The sequence below is a fragment of the Pelodiscus sinensis genome, chromosome 4 (genome assembly GCF_049634645.1).
Source record: "Pelodiscus sinensis isolate JC-2024 chromosome 4, ASM4963464v1, whole genome shotgun sequence".
NCBI classification, from domain to species: domain Eukaryota; kingdom Metazoa; phylum Chordata; order Testudines; family Trionychidae; genus Pelodiscus; species Pelodiscus sinensis.
In genome coordinates, this window is record NC_134714.1 from 105,977,908 (window position 1) to 105,992,469 (window position 14,562).

The 14,562-nt window shown below is 42.6% G+C and overlaps 1 protein-coding gene across 10 annotated transcripts in view; it reads left to right on the forward strand.

The window, feature by feature from the left end:
- The window catches only part of SBF2 (SET binding factor 2), a 651,649-nt gene that overhangs the window by 571,610 nt on the left and 65,477 nt on the right, over positions 1-14,562 (forward strand). For 9 of the 10 annotated variants that reach the window (XM_006129315.4, XM_006129312.4, XM_006129314.4 and 6 more), the window contains 2 exons: positions 6,383-6,567; positions 12,899-13,075. In XM_006129315.4, the coding sequence (XP_006129377.1) occupies positions 6,383-6,567; positions 12,899-13,075 (362 nt within the window). Of the gene's footprint in view, positions 1-6,382; positions 6,568-12,898; positions 13,076-14,249; positions 14,391-14,562 lie in introns of all 10 variants that reach the window. The other variant, XM_025187865.2, reaches the window with a different exon arrangement.

The window sequence follows — 14,562 nt, forward strand, 5'->3', positions numbered from 1 at the left end:
ACTTCCTGAAGGGGGGTTCCAGGTTCCTTCCCTAGAAGTTTTTAAATCTGGGCTTTACAAAACCCTGACTGGGTTGATTTAGTTGGGATTGGTCCTGCTTTGGCCAGGGGGCTGCACTTGACCTCCTGAGGTCTCTTCCAGCTCTATGATTCTATGATCGATGCCATTCCCCAAGGGAGCATGCACAGCACCCACCAGAACAAGAAGACCAAGAGGTCTTTCTTCCAGAGGCCTCTTCATCCTTATCCCTGGATGAGGCAGTAGCTGGCTCCTCCATCACCACACTTCTTGCCATGGTCAGAAACGATCACCACTATCTCCTACAGCAAAAGGCACGAAACCTGCACTTGGAGGCATAAGAGATTATCAAGGGCACTGATCCTATGGGATTGACATCCTCGCTCCAAAGATCCCTTCAAGAGTGGCATGGCTACTGATAAAGACAATCCAGAATACCACAGAGGTGCTATGGCAAACCCCCACGTTCATACCTCCCATGGCCAAGGACATTAAAAGGAGATACCTCATGCCACACCCACAGCCAGGCTTCCTGGTGGTAGAAGCAGTGAACCACAAAAGTGGCAGAGCAAGGGATTCTGCATCCAATTAAGGATGTTAAAAAGCTTGACCTCTTTGGGTGTAAGGTTTATTCTCTTACAACTACTGATGGCCAACCAGCAGGTAGTGCTGAGCTAATATTCTTTTAACTCCTGGGATACCCTCACTAAGTTCCAGGATCTTCTTCCTGCTGACTCCTGTCAGGAATTTGTGGCCCTTATACATGAGGGCAGAACTTTCCTGCTGGCGGCCCTGGATCTGCTGACTCAGTGACCCATACAATGGTCATAGCTACAACTGTGAGAAGGGAGTCATGGTTGCAGGTCTCTGGCATCCACTCAGAAGTCCGAACTATCATCATAGATCTGCTTTTGACTGTGCAGGAGTGTTTGCAGGGAACACAGACCCTGCTTGCATAGTCTGAAAAACTTGAGGGCCACCTTAAATCCCTGGCGATCTACACCCCCGCTTTCCATATTATTCCCTGCAAGCCCCAGACTCCTGCCTGCTTCTACTCTGGGCAACCAAGACACAATTCTTCCAGGTGCACAGGCTGAAATCAAAGGAGACATCTGCTCTACTCTGCCTCTGGCCAGAGCCAGGATCAAGAGGCCGCTTAGAAATTTCTGGGGTCAAAACCCAACTTTTGAATCTGTGCCTGAGAGTGTTCCCATACCAGATCCTCTCCCATCTGGCAACTGATTATCCCATTTCTACTATGCCTGGGCCCAGATTACCTCAGACTGCTAAGTCCTGAGCACAGCACGGGCAGGATATGCTATCCAATTCCAGTTTCTCTCCCTTCCACCCCTTTTCAGAAACCCTTTTCATGAACATTGTCTTAGGTGGGAGGTTTATGTGCTCCTCTCACTGGGTGCCCACAAGTTCTGGGGCAGTGGGTCTTATTCCTGATTTTTCCTTATTCCCCAAGGCCAAAGGGTAGGCTAAAGCCCATTCTGGACCTGTGGAATCTCAACATCTTTGTCAGAGGTTTGGATGGATTCCCTAGCCATCGTTATACTCTCTCTGGGTCGAGGGGATTGGTATCCCATCCTCAGCTTTAAGGACATGTACTTCCACATATCTATTATCCCAGCTCACAGAAGGGTTCTCAGGTTTGTAGTCAACAACTGCCATTATCAGTTTACAGTGCTCTCTTTCAGCCTTTCCATAGCTCCTTAGCTGGTCACAAAATGCATGGAAGCCTTCCTCTGGAAGTTTTGGGTGCATATCTCCTAGTATCTAGATGACTGGCGCATCAAGAACAAGTCCAGAGAGCTGGTTCTGGCTCATGTCATACTAGTGAGAACCATTGTCAACAACCTAGTCTTCCTCTTAAATGAGTCCAAGTCCACCCTGGTCCCAACTCAGAGGACAGAGTTTATCGAGGCCACAATGGGTGTTAGACTCCATAATGGTAGCTTGCATTTATGTGGTTCAGCACTCCAGGTTGTGCCTGTGCCTGCTGCTGAACCCCCAGAACCCCTTCCTCTAGTTCCCAACCTGGTGGTTGCAGCCTAAGGTGGTGCAAGCAGGGCCCATTCTGCAAGCCCCAGCCCATTCTCGCCCTCACCACAGATGCTTCGGAGACAGGGTGGGGGGCATTCCTCAGCATTCCTCTCGCACAAGCTCTGGAACATTCACAACACATCTTCAGGAAGCTCTGAGTGATATGCCTCACAAGCCATGCATTCTGCACCTAGCTGCTGGGCCAGTGCGTCTCAGTGATGCACAGACACTACTGCAGTGATGTTTTATATAAATAAATAGGTTGATGCTTGCTCCTCTCCCCTGTACCAAGATGCCCTTCTCCTGTGGGACTTCTGCATATGCCATCACATCCACCTGCATACTGGGATTGCAGACCAGCCTCAGGGACTGCCTCAGCCATTCATTCAGCACTCATGACAGACGTCGCTTTGTCTTTCTTCTGCAGGGAGGTTATTCCCAAGTGGCATGCTTCTGCTTCTCCCAAAATCACAGCCAGGGCTTCCTAACAGATGCATTTCACCTGTCCTGGACAGGCCACCTCCTGTATGTGTTCCTTCTCATAAACTGGGTCCTCCTCTAGGTTCAGCAGGTGTCCCTCATCCTGGTGGCCCCAGCATGCCCCAGACAGTACTGATTCACAACACTACTGAACCTGTCAGTAGACAGACTGCTCATTGCTTCTACTCCCAGACCTGATTACCCAAGACCATGACCACCATCAGCATCCCATCCTGGAGTGCCTCCACCTCCTGGCATGGATGCTCCATGGCTGACCGAACAGCAGTGCTCGGACCCAGTCTGTGAGGTTCTCTTGCATAGCTCAACAGGAGGTTAACCCACCACAAGTCCCTATCCCTGTCATTCTAGACTACTTCCAGAACCTACAGCATCAGGGCCTGGCCATCTCATCTGTCAGGGTCCACCTAGCAGCCATCTCCATGTCTCACCCATGGGAGGGGTAAATCAGTTTTCAGAAACCCAATGGTGGGGCAGTTCCTCAAGGGTCCAGACAGACTGTACCCCCAGGAAGAGCCAGTTTCGGAACCTGGGTCATGAACCTGGTCCTTTCTAAATGTATGGATCCCTGTTCAAGCCGCTAACAACTTATCCTTTGTCATACCTCATATGGCGGCCTTACTGGTGGCCATAACCTCAGCTGGTAAGTCTCTGAGCTCTGAGGCCACACTTTATTTTTTTAAGGACAAAGTGCAACAGTGCCCTTGTCCAGCATTCCTACCTAAGGTGGTTTGCACTTTCATATAAACCAGGATATCCGTTTACTGGTGTTCTTCCCAAAACGCAATACTAATGTTAGGGAAAGGGCTAACCCTAGATGTTAGGTGTGCCCTGGCATTTTACATTGACTACATGAGACCATTCTGTAAGTCAACACAATGCTTTATGGTGATAGCAGAAAGAATAAAGCACCTTCCCATCTTGGCCCAGTGTCTTTCATCATGGATTGTGTCGTGCATCAAGGTTTGCTATGATCTGGCCAAGGACCTGGTGCTGCCCCTGACAGCCTAATTCCACGAGGACCCAAGCTCCTTCAGCAGCATTCCTTTTGCAAGTCCCTGTCCCAGAAATCTGTGGGTCATCCATTCACACCTTCATGTCACACTATGTCATCATCCAGCAGGCAAGAGAGAATGTGGACTTTGGCAGGGCACTCCTACAGTAAGCAGCCAGGTGATCTCTGACCCCTTCCCCCCCCCCCCCATGGAAACTGCTGGTGATTCATCTATTGGAATATACGTGATGAATTATACAAAGAAAAAAACTGTTCCCTGCCTTTCATAACTGTTATTCTTTGAGATGTGCTGCCCATGTCCATTCCACGTCCCTCCCACCTTACCTTTGTTGAAATAATTGGGCAAGAAGAAAGTGAGAGGGCAGTGTCCTCCATATCACATTTTGAACGTACCAGACAACAGGGGCTTCACAGCGGACCCAAAAATTCTCTCACAATATAAGCAACATTAATTTTACATTAACATTTTTACTAGCTAGTACAAAATAACTTCCAGATTTTAAATATCCCTTTTAAAAATCTATTAGTCTTTGCCAAACAATGAAACAGAAAATCATCCCCCAAAATATCATTTGCTACTTTTACTACTCAGTAGCAGAATAACTTGAGAAATACTGTTATCCATTCTGAACTTGCCTGCCAACATCATCAGTAATGTTGGTGAACAGAGAGGTAATGGGCTTCTGCTGAGCTAGAAAAACATACAATCATAATGTATGTTAAACAAAGAAAGCCCTATCTTAAGATTCTGCTACAAATTATAAAAACCGTACAAAAACTTAAACACTAAATAGAATAGAAGGTAATTAACTTGGTTGTTTTAATCACTGTTACCCATCACTGGTAAACATACTAGTCTGCATGTATTTGTAATTGGCTCTGTGGCTTGTGATGTGCAACACGCTATAATCATAGCCTGTATAACATGCAAAATAGGACTGATATCCTAAGAGATTTTTCTAGTAGTGTACATAGTCTCTGTGTCCATCTTCTTTGTGGGAATATACAACCTTTTATACAAAAACTGAACAGTTTATTTCTGTTATTAAATGACTGCTGTATTCTTTCTTAATTAATGAAAACTTCATTATTATAGCTTCAGTGACATCAGATATGGAACAAAAGCTAACATTAAAGATAATTTTTATGTAAGTGACATGTTTCATACAATTAGTTTTTATGCAGGAGGTGTTATGTAAAGGGTGATCATTATAAACTTTTAAGTTCCTAACAAACCCTTCTCATTTGTTCTTACCTGTTTGTTCACATCTAAAGCTATGAACCAGACAAGCAGACAGGCTATGCTGTACAAACAGGCAAGTCCCTGTCTGAGATTTCTCTACGGTATTATTGTTTGAGTAGAACTACTGTGCTATTTAAAAAAAGAAACAAACTCTGACTAGTTTCAGATATCTCAGTAGAATCTTATTTTATCATTTATTTATACAAGAGCCTTAGCTACTACTTACTATTGGGTTTTAGTGAGCACTTTTTTACTTTTTTATTCCTTGTTATGTCTCAGGGACATGATTTTCTAAAATAACTAGATATCTTTGGTTCCTCAGTTTTTAGATGCTTCATAGATGTATGAGCAAGAAGGGGCCATTATCATTATCTAATCTGAACGACTGCATAACACAGGCCATATTATTCACCCAGTAACTTAAACACTAAACTTGAGACACTTCAAGGAGATTGGATATTCAGAAGTGCTGAGTTACTGACCTCTGAAGATTAAATGCCTTTAAGTTGCTTCAGGATGGCATTCAGAATTACTAATGTGTTTTGTTTTGTTTTGTTTTTAATCATGTGCCGCATTTCTAGCTTGTTTGGTTGAGGCACAGACTCACAGAGTGAGAGAAAATATTTATTATCTAGTCCATCTCTCTGTCAGTGCAAGACTGATCTCTACTGTGTATTTATTGCTGCTTTATCTTAGATGGAGGTCATATGGCTGATTGAAGGCTCCATAGTGAACTAGAGAGAGAACTGAAATATGATCCCAGGATCTTTTAGGCACTACCAGCACCTTTGCTCTAACAACTAGACCATTAGCACGTCTGTCAAAAATGTAATTGTGGGCCATATGCCCAAAATAAGGAATATGCTTAAAATCAATGTAGGCAGGAATATTTAAATTACAAGTTTCATAAGATAATCCATGATTGTGGGTTTAAATATTGTAATTATTATTCAAACTCAAATATGGAGTACCATCATGAAGTTTAGTATTTGGATTGCTTAAGATGATATCAGTTTTAATTACAGTAAGAAATAATGGGGCAATGTGTTACGTCATGTGAAATAACAGGTACTTTCATTTGATGAGGAAAAAATCTTATCTGTTATTCCTAGTAGATAAGCTCCCAAAACAACAGGCCTGAAGCAAAGAAAGCTATAGAAAATGTGTTCACTTAGCACTTTCATTTCCATATAGCTAAATGCATATTAATTTATTTGCTAATTGTTATTCATATCGGAAGCATGTGTGGCTTTTATAGCAAACACTATTAATACATACAATGTTTCTCAGTTTGTAAACTATTACATGTTCAACTAATTTTGACCAGTGTCTCACATTGTATTACTGTACTGTAGTTTAATTTGGAGAATTTTAGTTGTGGAATTATTCCAGTTTGGGATTATTTCTTTCCAGTGTATGATATAAAAGATCTAAATGACATGTGTAAATATCTTACTTTCAAAAATATACATATGTATGCATGCTACAATGTGTGTATTCTACAAAACTCATTTGTATGTGAAAGAAATTGTTTTATAACATTTTTAATCTTTGTGAAGGTGTATGGGCAAGTCTTCGATCTAGCAATCGATTTATCAGCACTCAAACACCATTCATTGATGTTGGTGCAAGATTAGCAGGGAAAGATAACACAGCATCATACAGTAATAGTTCATTTTTGCAAAATCAACTGCTGAAACGCCAAGCTGCCTTCTACATATTCGGAGAAAAATCTCAGTTAAGGGTAATTATTCATTTCTTATTCATTACAAGAATTTTTGTTTGATGAGATTTAATTTTTTATAGATAAATTATAAAAGAATGTCCTAGGTACAGCAGATGGGTAACTTTTCTTAACATGTAAACTTTCTCAGAGATTCTAAGAGTATCCGCTATGCAGATACATCTCCACATTTTATTATCCTCTTATGTACTAGGTTGTTGTGTACAATCTGTTAATATTTAAATACAATGTAACCCAATATAAAATACAGTAATCCAACATCTATTGCCACCGATATAATGTACCCACAGAGTAACATGTTCATTTATATTTTAAAACCATTAAGTGTCGGACATAAATGCTGACAGGATTTTAAAATACGAAGTAAAACTGACAGAGAGAAAAGTTGATAAATTTGCTCTTATTTCAATAGAGCCTACTTTGGGAGTTTGCACAGTGTTGGAGGAATGGAAAGCTTTGTATGAAAAAGCAGAAAATTCCTCTACCACCCCCAGACATCTGAGGCAGATAGTAATGTTTGGAAGATTCTAGGTAGTGCCTTTATGATAGCTACTATGGTTTTTCATCCACATTTCATCATGAAAATAACTCAGGCACTCTTGCTTAAACACATACTGGTATGGTTTGCCACTCTACATCTCCTTTGCCTTGATGGCAATTCACTTTGTCTTAACATTGTCCCTGTTTCCATTCATCTAACTTGTGTACCAGCATGCAGTCCAGAGCTAAAAATAATAGTGCTATTGAGGAAGGCCTTTTTGTTAAGCTTTGGAAAAATGTTTTCTGTTCTGATATTGAGATTTTAAATATTTGTGTTTTCTTTTAAAAAAAATACATTTTAAAGCATACAAAATCTTGAAAATTATACATTGACTATTGACCACAGCAATCAGTGATGACACACTATACATAAATCGATATAATATAGCATAAAATAAACGTAAATCTGAGGAGAACTAAAGTACATCCTATGGTATATAAAATCACTCAATCTAAAAGATTCTATGACATGAATCATATTATTCTTCAGATTTTGGATCTTTAAGACATTCATGCATGTTTTTTTAATATTGAAGCTCATAGAAATGGTCCTGATTTTAAATGTCGAAAACTGATTAATAGATTATGAGCTTCAGGGGGTCGCCGAGTTAGTCTGTACAGAAAAAACAACAAATGGTCTGGTATCACTTTATAGAGTAACAAAACACGTAGATGGTATCATGAGCTTTCGTGGACACAGCCCACTTCTTCAGATGACCGGAGTTTTGAGTTTAGCCAACTGTCATTCTGTGAGTAGAGAGCTATTGGCTTTTTCTGGTCACTTGCAAAATATTATAGAAGCTGGCAGGTCCGTAGTAAAGTTAACAGAGAACTTAATGCCATTTCTGATGTTTGTTCCCTAGATAATCTGCTTTATTCCATTAAACACAGCATTATTTTGATTAGATTAGCAGAAAAATTAGAAAAAAAAAACCTGGCCAGTGTGTCTCATTTTCACTGGTTTCCCTTTAGCTTCATTATATTTTACATTTTAGAAACATAAAGACAAGACAGAGTCTCAGATGGTGTAAATAAGCTATGCTCCATTGACTTTACTGTGGAGTTTTACCAATTTACCAATTTGAGGAGCTAGCTTAATGGATCTGGGTTTTGTTTTTTCCCAGCTTTTTCAGCCAGACCTCTGTAAGACCTCTCTACATATCAAGCATAGAGAGTTGCAGGCCCTATTTTAAGTATGTAAGAGTAGTGTCTAAAGAAAATTAATCAGACTTTTCTGTTCAAGGCCTAAAGTAATGCTTGTTAGATAAAAGGCATTTCTTTTAGTTGTATTTTCCAGGTTGTCAGGCTTCCCTTCATAATTCTCCAATCTGTTTTTAGTGAGATAATTTTATGCATAAAATCAGTAGTTTCAGTACTACTTTTTGCTAATTTACTTTCTAGCTATGTCTCAGAGGGGGAGCTGTGTTAGTCTGTATCTGCAAAAACAAATGTAAGCAGGGGCTGAACTGCTGCTTGCTATAAGCCAGCTAAAAGAAGGGGTGGGTGTGCCCATTACAATTGTTTAGCTCTGCAAGGTAATTAACTGTTAACTGTTTATATGTAAATACAGCTCAGGAGAGAATACGAGGTGTGGCTATGTAAATCCCATTCAGCCAGGGCTGATGGAGGATCAGTACTGGAATGGAATGTGGAGAGTTGTGTATAATTTGGGACTGTTGTGGGGGTCACTAATCATGCTACCCCTAAATGTGGGAACTGTAAAACATGCCACCAGTGCTTGCAGCAGAGACACCACCATCATGGTAAGAGGTCTCGGAAGAACAAGCCTCCCCCCTTCCAGAGTTGAGTGGACTGAGCTGGGGGAAAGGGTTAAAGGGCTTGAATCAGCCTGCTTCACACCTGCCAGGTGTGAGCTATAAGACTGGCCCAGCCTGCACATTTCCCCCTTTGTTTTAAGGACAGACTTAAAGCAGACTCCCTGAGGAGTCTTTTCTTTTGCGAGTCCAGTGAAAGCTGGATTCATTTGCCAGTCCAGCTGGTGGCTAAAGAGTTGAAATCACTGAGACCTGAAATCACTGGTTTGGCTGAAAGCCAGACCTATTGCAGCCAGTGAAGTGGTGGCAACCAGCGGCGTGGAGCGGCGGCAGGCGAGGAGCAGCCACCAGCGGTGTGGTGTGGCATGGAGTGGCGGCAGGCGAGGAGCGGCCACCAGCAGTGTGGTGTGGCATGGAGTGGTGGCAGGTGAGGAGCGGCCACCAGTGGTGTGGCGTGGAGCGGCGGCAGATGCCCAATGGAGCATCTAGTGGCGTGGGACGGGACAGCTGGTGGAGCGTGGTGGAGTTTCTCATAAGGTGCCCCCTATCTATCCCACCACCCCCATTTCTACCCAGGTTAGGAGGTGAAACCCTGCGGGTCAACTTTGGGACTCTGGGTGGCATGGACCAGGAACAGAGACTTTTGGGGTGTCGGACTCTTTGGACTTCGGGCAATTCTTGGCTGGGGGGGAGGGCTTGGCTCATGTTTGGGTTATGAACTCTGTTTGTGGTGTTTTCCCCAAGTTAATGCCGTATGACTTCTCTCTCCGTTTCATTAAATGTTTCTTTCCTACACACAGACTCAGTGCTTGCGAGTGGGGAAGCATTGCCTCTCAGAGGCGCCCTGGGGTGCGTGAATTTCCCAGATTACTGGGTGGGGGCTTGAGCTGGTTCTATGTGAGATGGACCCCAAGATATTGAACCCAGCCCTGGTTACTGCCAGGCCTACCCGGCAGAAGGGTTACATTTTGGGGGCTCGTCCGGGATACACTGGGTCAGTACCCCTCGCAAGCACATGTTGAGTGACTTGCAGTTGTGGGAAATAATTGTGATTTGTATTTGAGGAAATTACTGTTTGTATCATGGCTTGTCTGTCAGGTTTGTTGGGTCCTGGCTCAGAAGCCTGTAGCTCAGAGGCAGCCACCTCAGCAGATGATTGGGCAAAAGTCCTGGGGCAAATCTTAGAGAAATGTGTGCTATCCCATGCTATGGCAAGCTCCTATTGTAAGTTAAGATTATTCCCTGGGGAAGAGGAGTTTGAACCCTGGCTAGAACACACCACTGAAATGTTAGAGCAGTGGGCTGTGCCAGACAGAGAAAAACGAAGATGTTTAGTAGACAGTCTCCGGGGCCCAGCTTTAGATGTGATTCACACCTTGAAGCTCACTAACCCTGAGGTCAGTGTAAAGGACTGCCTAGAGGCCCTCACTCACACCTTTGGGAGCATGGAGGGTCCTGAAGACAGTTTCTGTAACTTTCTCAATGCTAAGCAGCACTGGGGAGAGAAGGTCTCAGCCTATATACAGAGGTTGGAGAGGCTGCTACAGAGAGCTGTCATTAGGGGAGTAGTGACTGATGAGCAGATGGACCAAACCAGATTGGCTCAAATTGTAAGAGGAACTCCATATTACAGCCTGATTCTACTACACCTCCAGCTAAGAGAACGACAGGAACACCCCCCTACATACTTCCAACTGATAAAGGAGGTCAGAGAGGAGGAAGAAGGGCAGGCTGCCAGTGGGCTTTGGGAGGCCCAGATGACTAAGCCAACCAGCACTGCACCCCAACAAACAGTGCTGATGGTGAACACCAGAGGAGACTTTGCCCAATAAATTAAAGTCCTGACAGAATGGATTGCTGAGTTGCAGAGAGCCATTGACCAAGCAAGGATTTGCAGGGATGAGGAACCTCAGGCTGTGGTGATGCAGAAGTCAGCGCCTGGAGCTGCCATCCCACCCAGCCGAAGGAGAAGAGGATCGTTCTGCTATCGGTGTGGTCAAAATGAGCACAGGGCTGCACGTTGCCGAAGTGAGGAAAACCCCAGTTTAGTTTATGGAAAGCTGAGAATCAGTCACAAGACAGTCGGGGGACAGGGACCACCCAAACCCCCAGGATTTGACGGATTCCCCAGAAAAGACTCCTCAGGAAATCTGATTTAGGTCTGTCCTTAAAACAAAGGAGGAAAGGTCCAGGCTGGGCCAGTCTTATAGCCAGGTGTGAAGTAGGCTGACTCAAGCCCTTTAACCCTTTCCCCAAGCTCAGTCCACTCAATTCTGGAAGGGGGGAGGCTTGTTCTTTCGAGACCTCTTACCACGATGGTGATGTCTTTCCTACAAGCACTGGTGGCATGTTTTACAGTTCCCGCATTTAGGGGTAGCATGATTAGTGATCCCCACAACAGTCCCAAATTATATACAATTCTCCACATTCCATTCCAACACTGTTCCTCCATCAGTCCTGGCTGAATGGGATTTACATAGCCACACCTCGTATTCTCTCCTGAGCTGTATTTACATATCAACAGTTAACAGTTAATTACCTTGCAGAGCTAAACAATTGTAATGGGCACACCCACTCCTCCTTTTAGCTGGCTTATAGCAAGCAGCAGTTCAGCCCCTGCTTACATCATCCCCTGCTTACACAAACCAGGCACCATGAAGACTAACATTTATTTGGGCATAAACTTTCATGGGTAAAAACCACTTTGTCATTTGCATCTGAAGTGTTTTTTACCCGTGAAAGTTTATGCCCAAATAAATCTGTTAGGGCACGTCTACACAGTAGGGCTAAAGCCGAAATAAGCTACACAACTTGGGCTACATCAATTGCGTAGCTTAAGTTGAAATTGCTTTCTTCAGCTTTGGCGCTGTCTACACAGCAGGAAGTCCAAGGAAGGGCACTCTTCCTCTGACTTCCCTTACTCCTCGTACAATGAGGGTTACAGGAGACGGAGTAAAAAGTCCTTCAGCTTGACATCATGTCAACATTATGTCGAAATAACTGCTTGCTATGTGGACATGGGCTTACAGTCTTTAAGGTGCCACAGGATTCCTCATTGTTTTTTCTAACTATGGTATGTGTAATTTATACCAGACATCACTCTGTAAAAGCCACATATATCTTCTGAATTTGTATCAATTCTGACTATCAGATATTTTCTCAGTTCTGCTGTATGTTGAGTTAAGCTTTGTATAGGTGCAGCTGATTCATCTTGCAATGGCTATTTAGATGTGTTAGCTGCCTGTAACTTTTCTGTTAATTCCTCCCCCCTCCCTCCCACCCGGAATCCATTTTTAGTTCTTCGTACTTTATTCAAGAGGTTTGATTTAGTACAAGAGAAATTGTATCTTTTGTTTAAAAAGGTTGTTTCAAAATAGCTGATGTTGGAGGAAATAAATAATAAGACATACTTCTTACCAATATATTTCACTCCCCAACCCTATGCTTAATTAGTCCACAGTTTAGGTCTAAGAGTAGATAATCTTACATGCCATCCATTAGAATATCTAGACATATCATTTCTAACAGACAACCATCTACTTTAAATTCCCTTGTTTTTGTTAACTTAAGTCAATACCTTCAAAGTTCCTGAACTTAATAAATAAAAAATATTCCCCACTCAGATTGGATCAATTACTTAAGAATTAAGCATCAAGCTCTTGAGTTCATATTTATCAAATAATAATGATACTGTAACTGTTCATAGAAGTCCAGTGTCATTTCCAAAGAGTTAGGAAGGTCTACTAAATGCCAACTTTATTCTGTTATCCACGTAAAATAGAAGTATTTAACATTCATTTTTATGGTGGATAGGGTAGTATGTTTGGGGATCATTTGGAAAGATGTTGTCAGTATCATTTTATACTAAGCAGATTATTATGCAAAAATGAAATATAAAATGTATTTGGAAGTTCTTAGCATTAAAGTGTTTTTGAAAGCATCTCTTTTCAAATGGATACTTTGGATGAAGAGTATGCTTCTCTAGTGATTAATGTGTCGGTTTTATTCATCCACAGGGCTTCAAACTTGATTTTGCTCTGAATTGTGAATTTGTTGCTGTTGAGTTCAGTGACATCCGACAGGTGAAAACTAGTTTTAAAAAACTGATGAGGGCTTGTGTTCCCAGTACTATTCCTACAGATTCTGAAATGACATTCCTTAAGGCACTGGATGAATCAGAGTGGTTCCCACAGGTAATTAATATGAAAATATATTTGCTTCTAAAAATATATTTGCAATACTGTTTACCCAGAATACATTCTGATTTTTGCTGACAGAGAAATATGTGTTGTTCTAATCCACAAACATTTCTCTTTGTTCCATGTAATTACATTGTATGAAATCAGTTATATCATTATACAGACTCTAACTATTAGTTGAATACAGCATTAGGATTTACTGATCTGAAATATATTAGGCAACTGGACATATGGAGTAATTCATTTTCCCTTATAATGTGCAATAAAATATTATCTATATTGATTGTTATGACCTTGCTTGCACACATGAATTTTTCTGTTTCCTATTAAAGGCAGATAAAAATGTAAAAGTAGAAAATTAAGTAACTATGCAAGGGGAATAATAAATTGACAATTTTAATTTAAAATACATACACAGTTCTTGGCATTTCACTACTATGTGCCAACTCTGTATTTTCATATATATTTTAATTTAATAAATAAGCTACTCTACATGGCTATGTCTACACTATAAGGTATTTTGAAATAATAACTCCCAAAATAACTATTTCAAAATAGCACATCCACACTACAAATCCTTATAGAAATAGCGCAGATTTATATGAAATTGCGCATCCACACTGATTGCAGCCTGAATCACATTTAAGGCCCCCTGGAAGCACTCTGGGCAGGGCATCAGGAGAGCAGTCACTTCCTGTGGCTCATGCTTAAAGGGGCTCCCCTCTACAGCCCTGTCTCAGACTCTTTTCCATTGCCTACCTCATTGAGGGACAGCAAACTCATACCGTGGGCTCTGATTGCCCTTGTGGATGCCACAGCATTTCCACTATGGAACTGGACATGCTGCAAAGCAGTCACTGCTCTCAGACCTCCTGCTGCAACTCCTGGTGAATTTATGCAGGCTGTCCTCATGGCACTTCAGGTACCCCGATTACCAGCTCAGAATGGGGCATCTCCTCACCCCATCTCAGGTGCTCCTTGTGCCCCATAGTCCCTTCCATCCTCTCCTGCACACCATGCACTGCTGCTTTTGGCACCAGGTGACCAGTTCTGATTGCTGGGATTGGATCGTAACGGAGCAGTGGGACAACCAGTAGTGGCTCCAGGACTTCTGGAGAACACCTTCCTGGAGCTCTGCAAGTGGCTCACCCCTGCCCTCTGGTGACAGGACACCCATATGCGATGTGCCATCCCCCTCCAGAAGCATGTTGCCATTGCACTTTGGAAGCTCGCCATGCCAGACAGCTACCGCTCCAAGGGGAACCAGTTCGGCATGAGGAGATCAATCACTGGGGCCATGCACATGCAGGTTTGACTCTCTTGCTATTGTCCTAGGAGGGTGGTGAACTACTAGATTGGTTTCCAGAGGGAAGGGGGGGGAATCTTCCTCCCTGGCAGTTTTTCAGTCACAGCTTCACAAAGCCATGGCGGAGATGGTTTAGTTGGGTTTGATCCTGCTGTGAGAGGGGCTTGGACTCGGG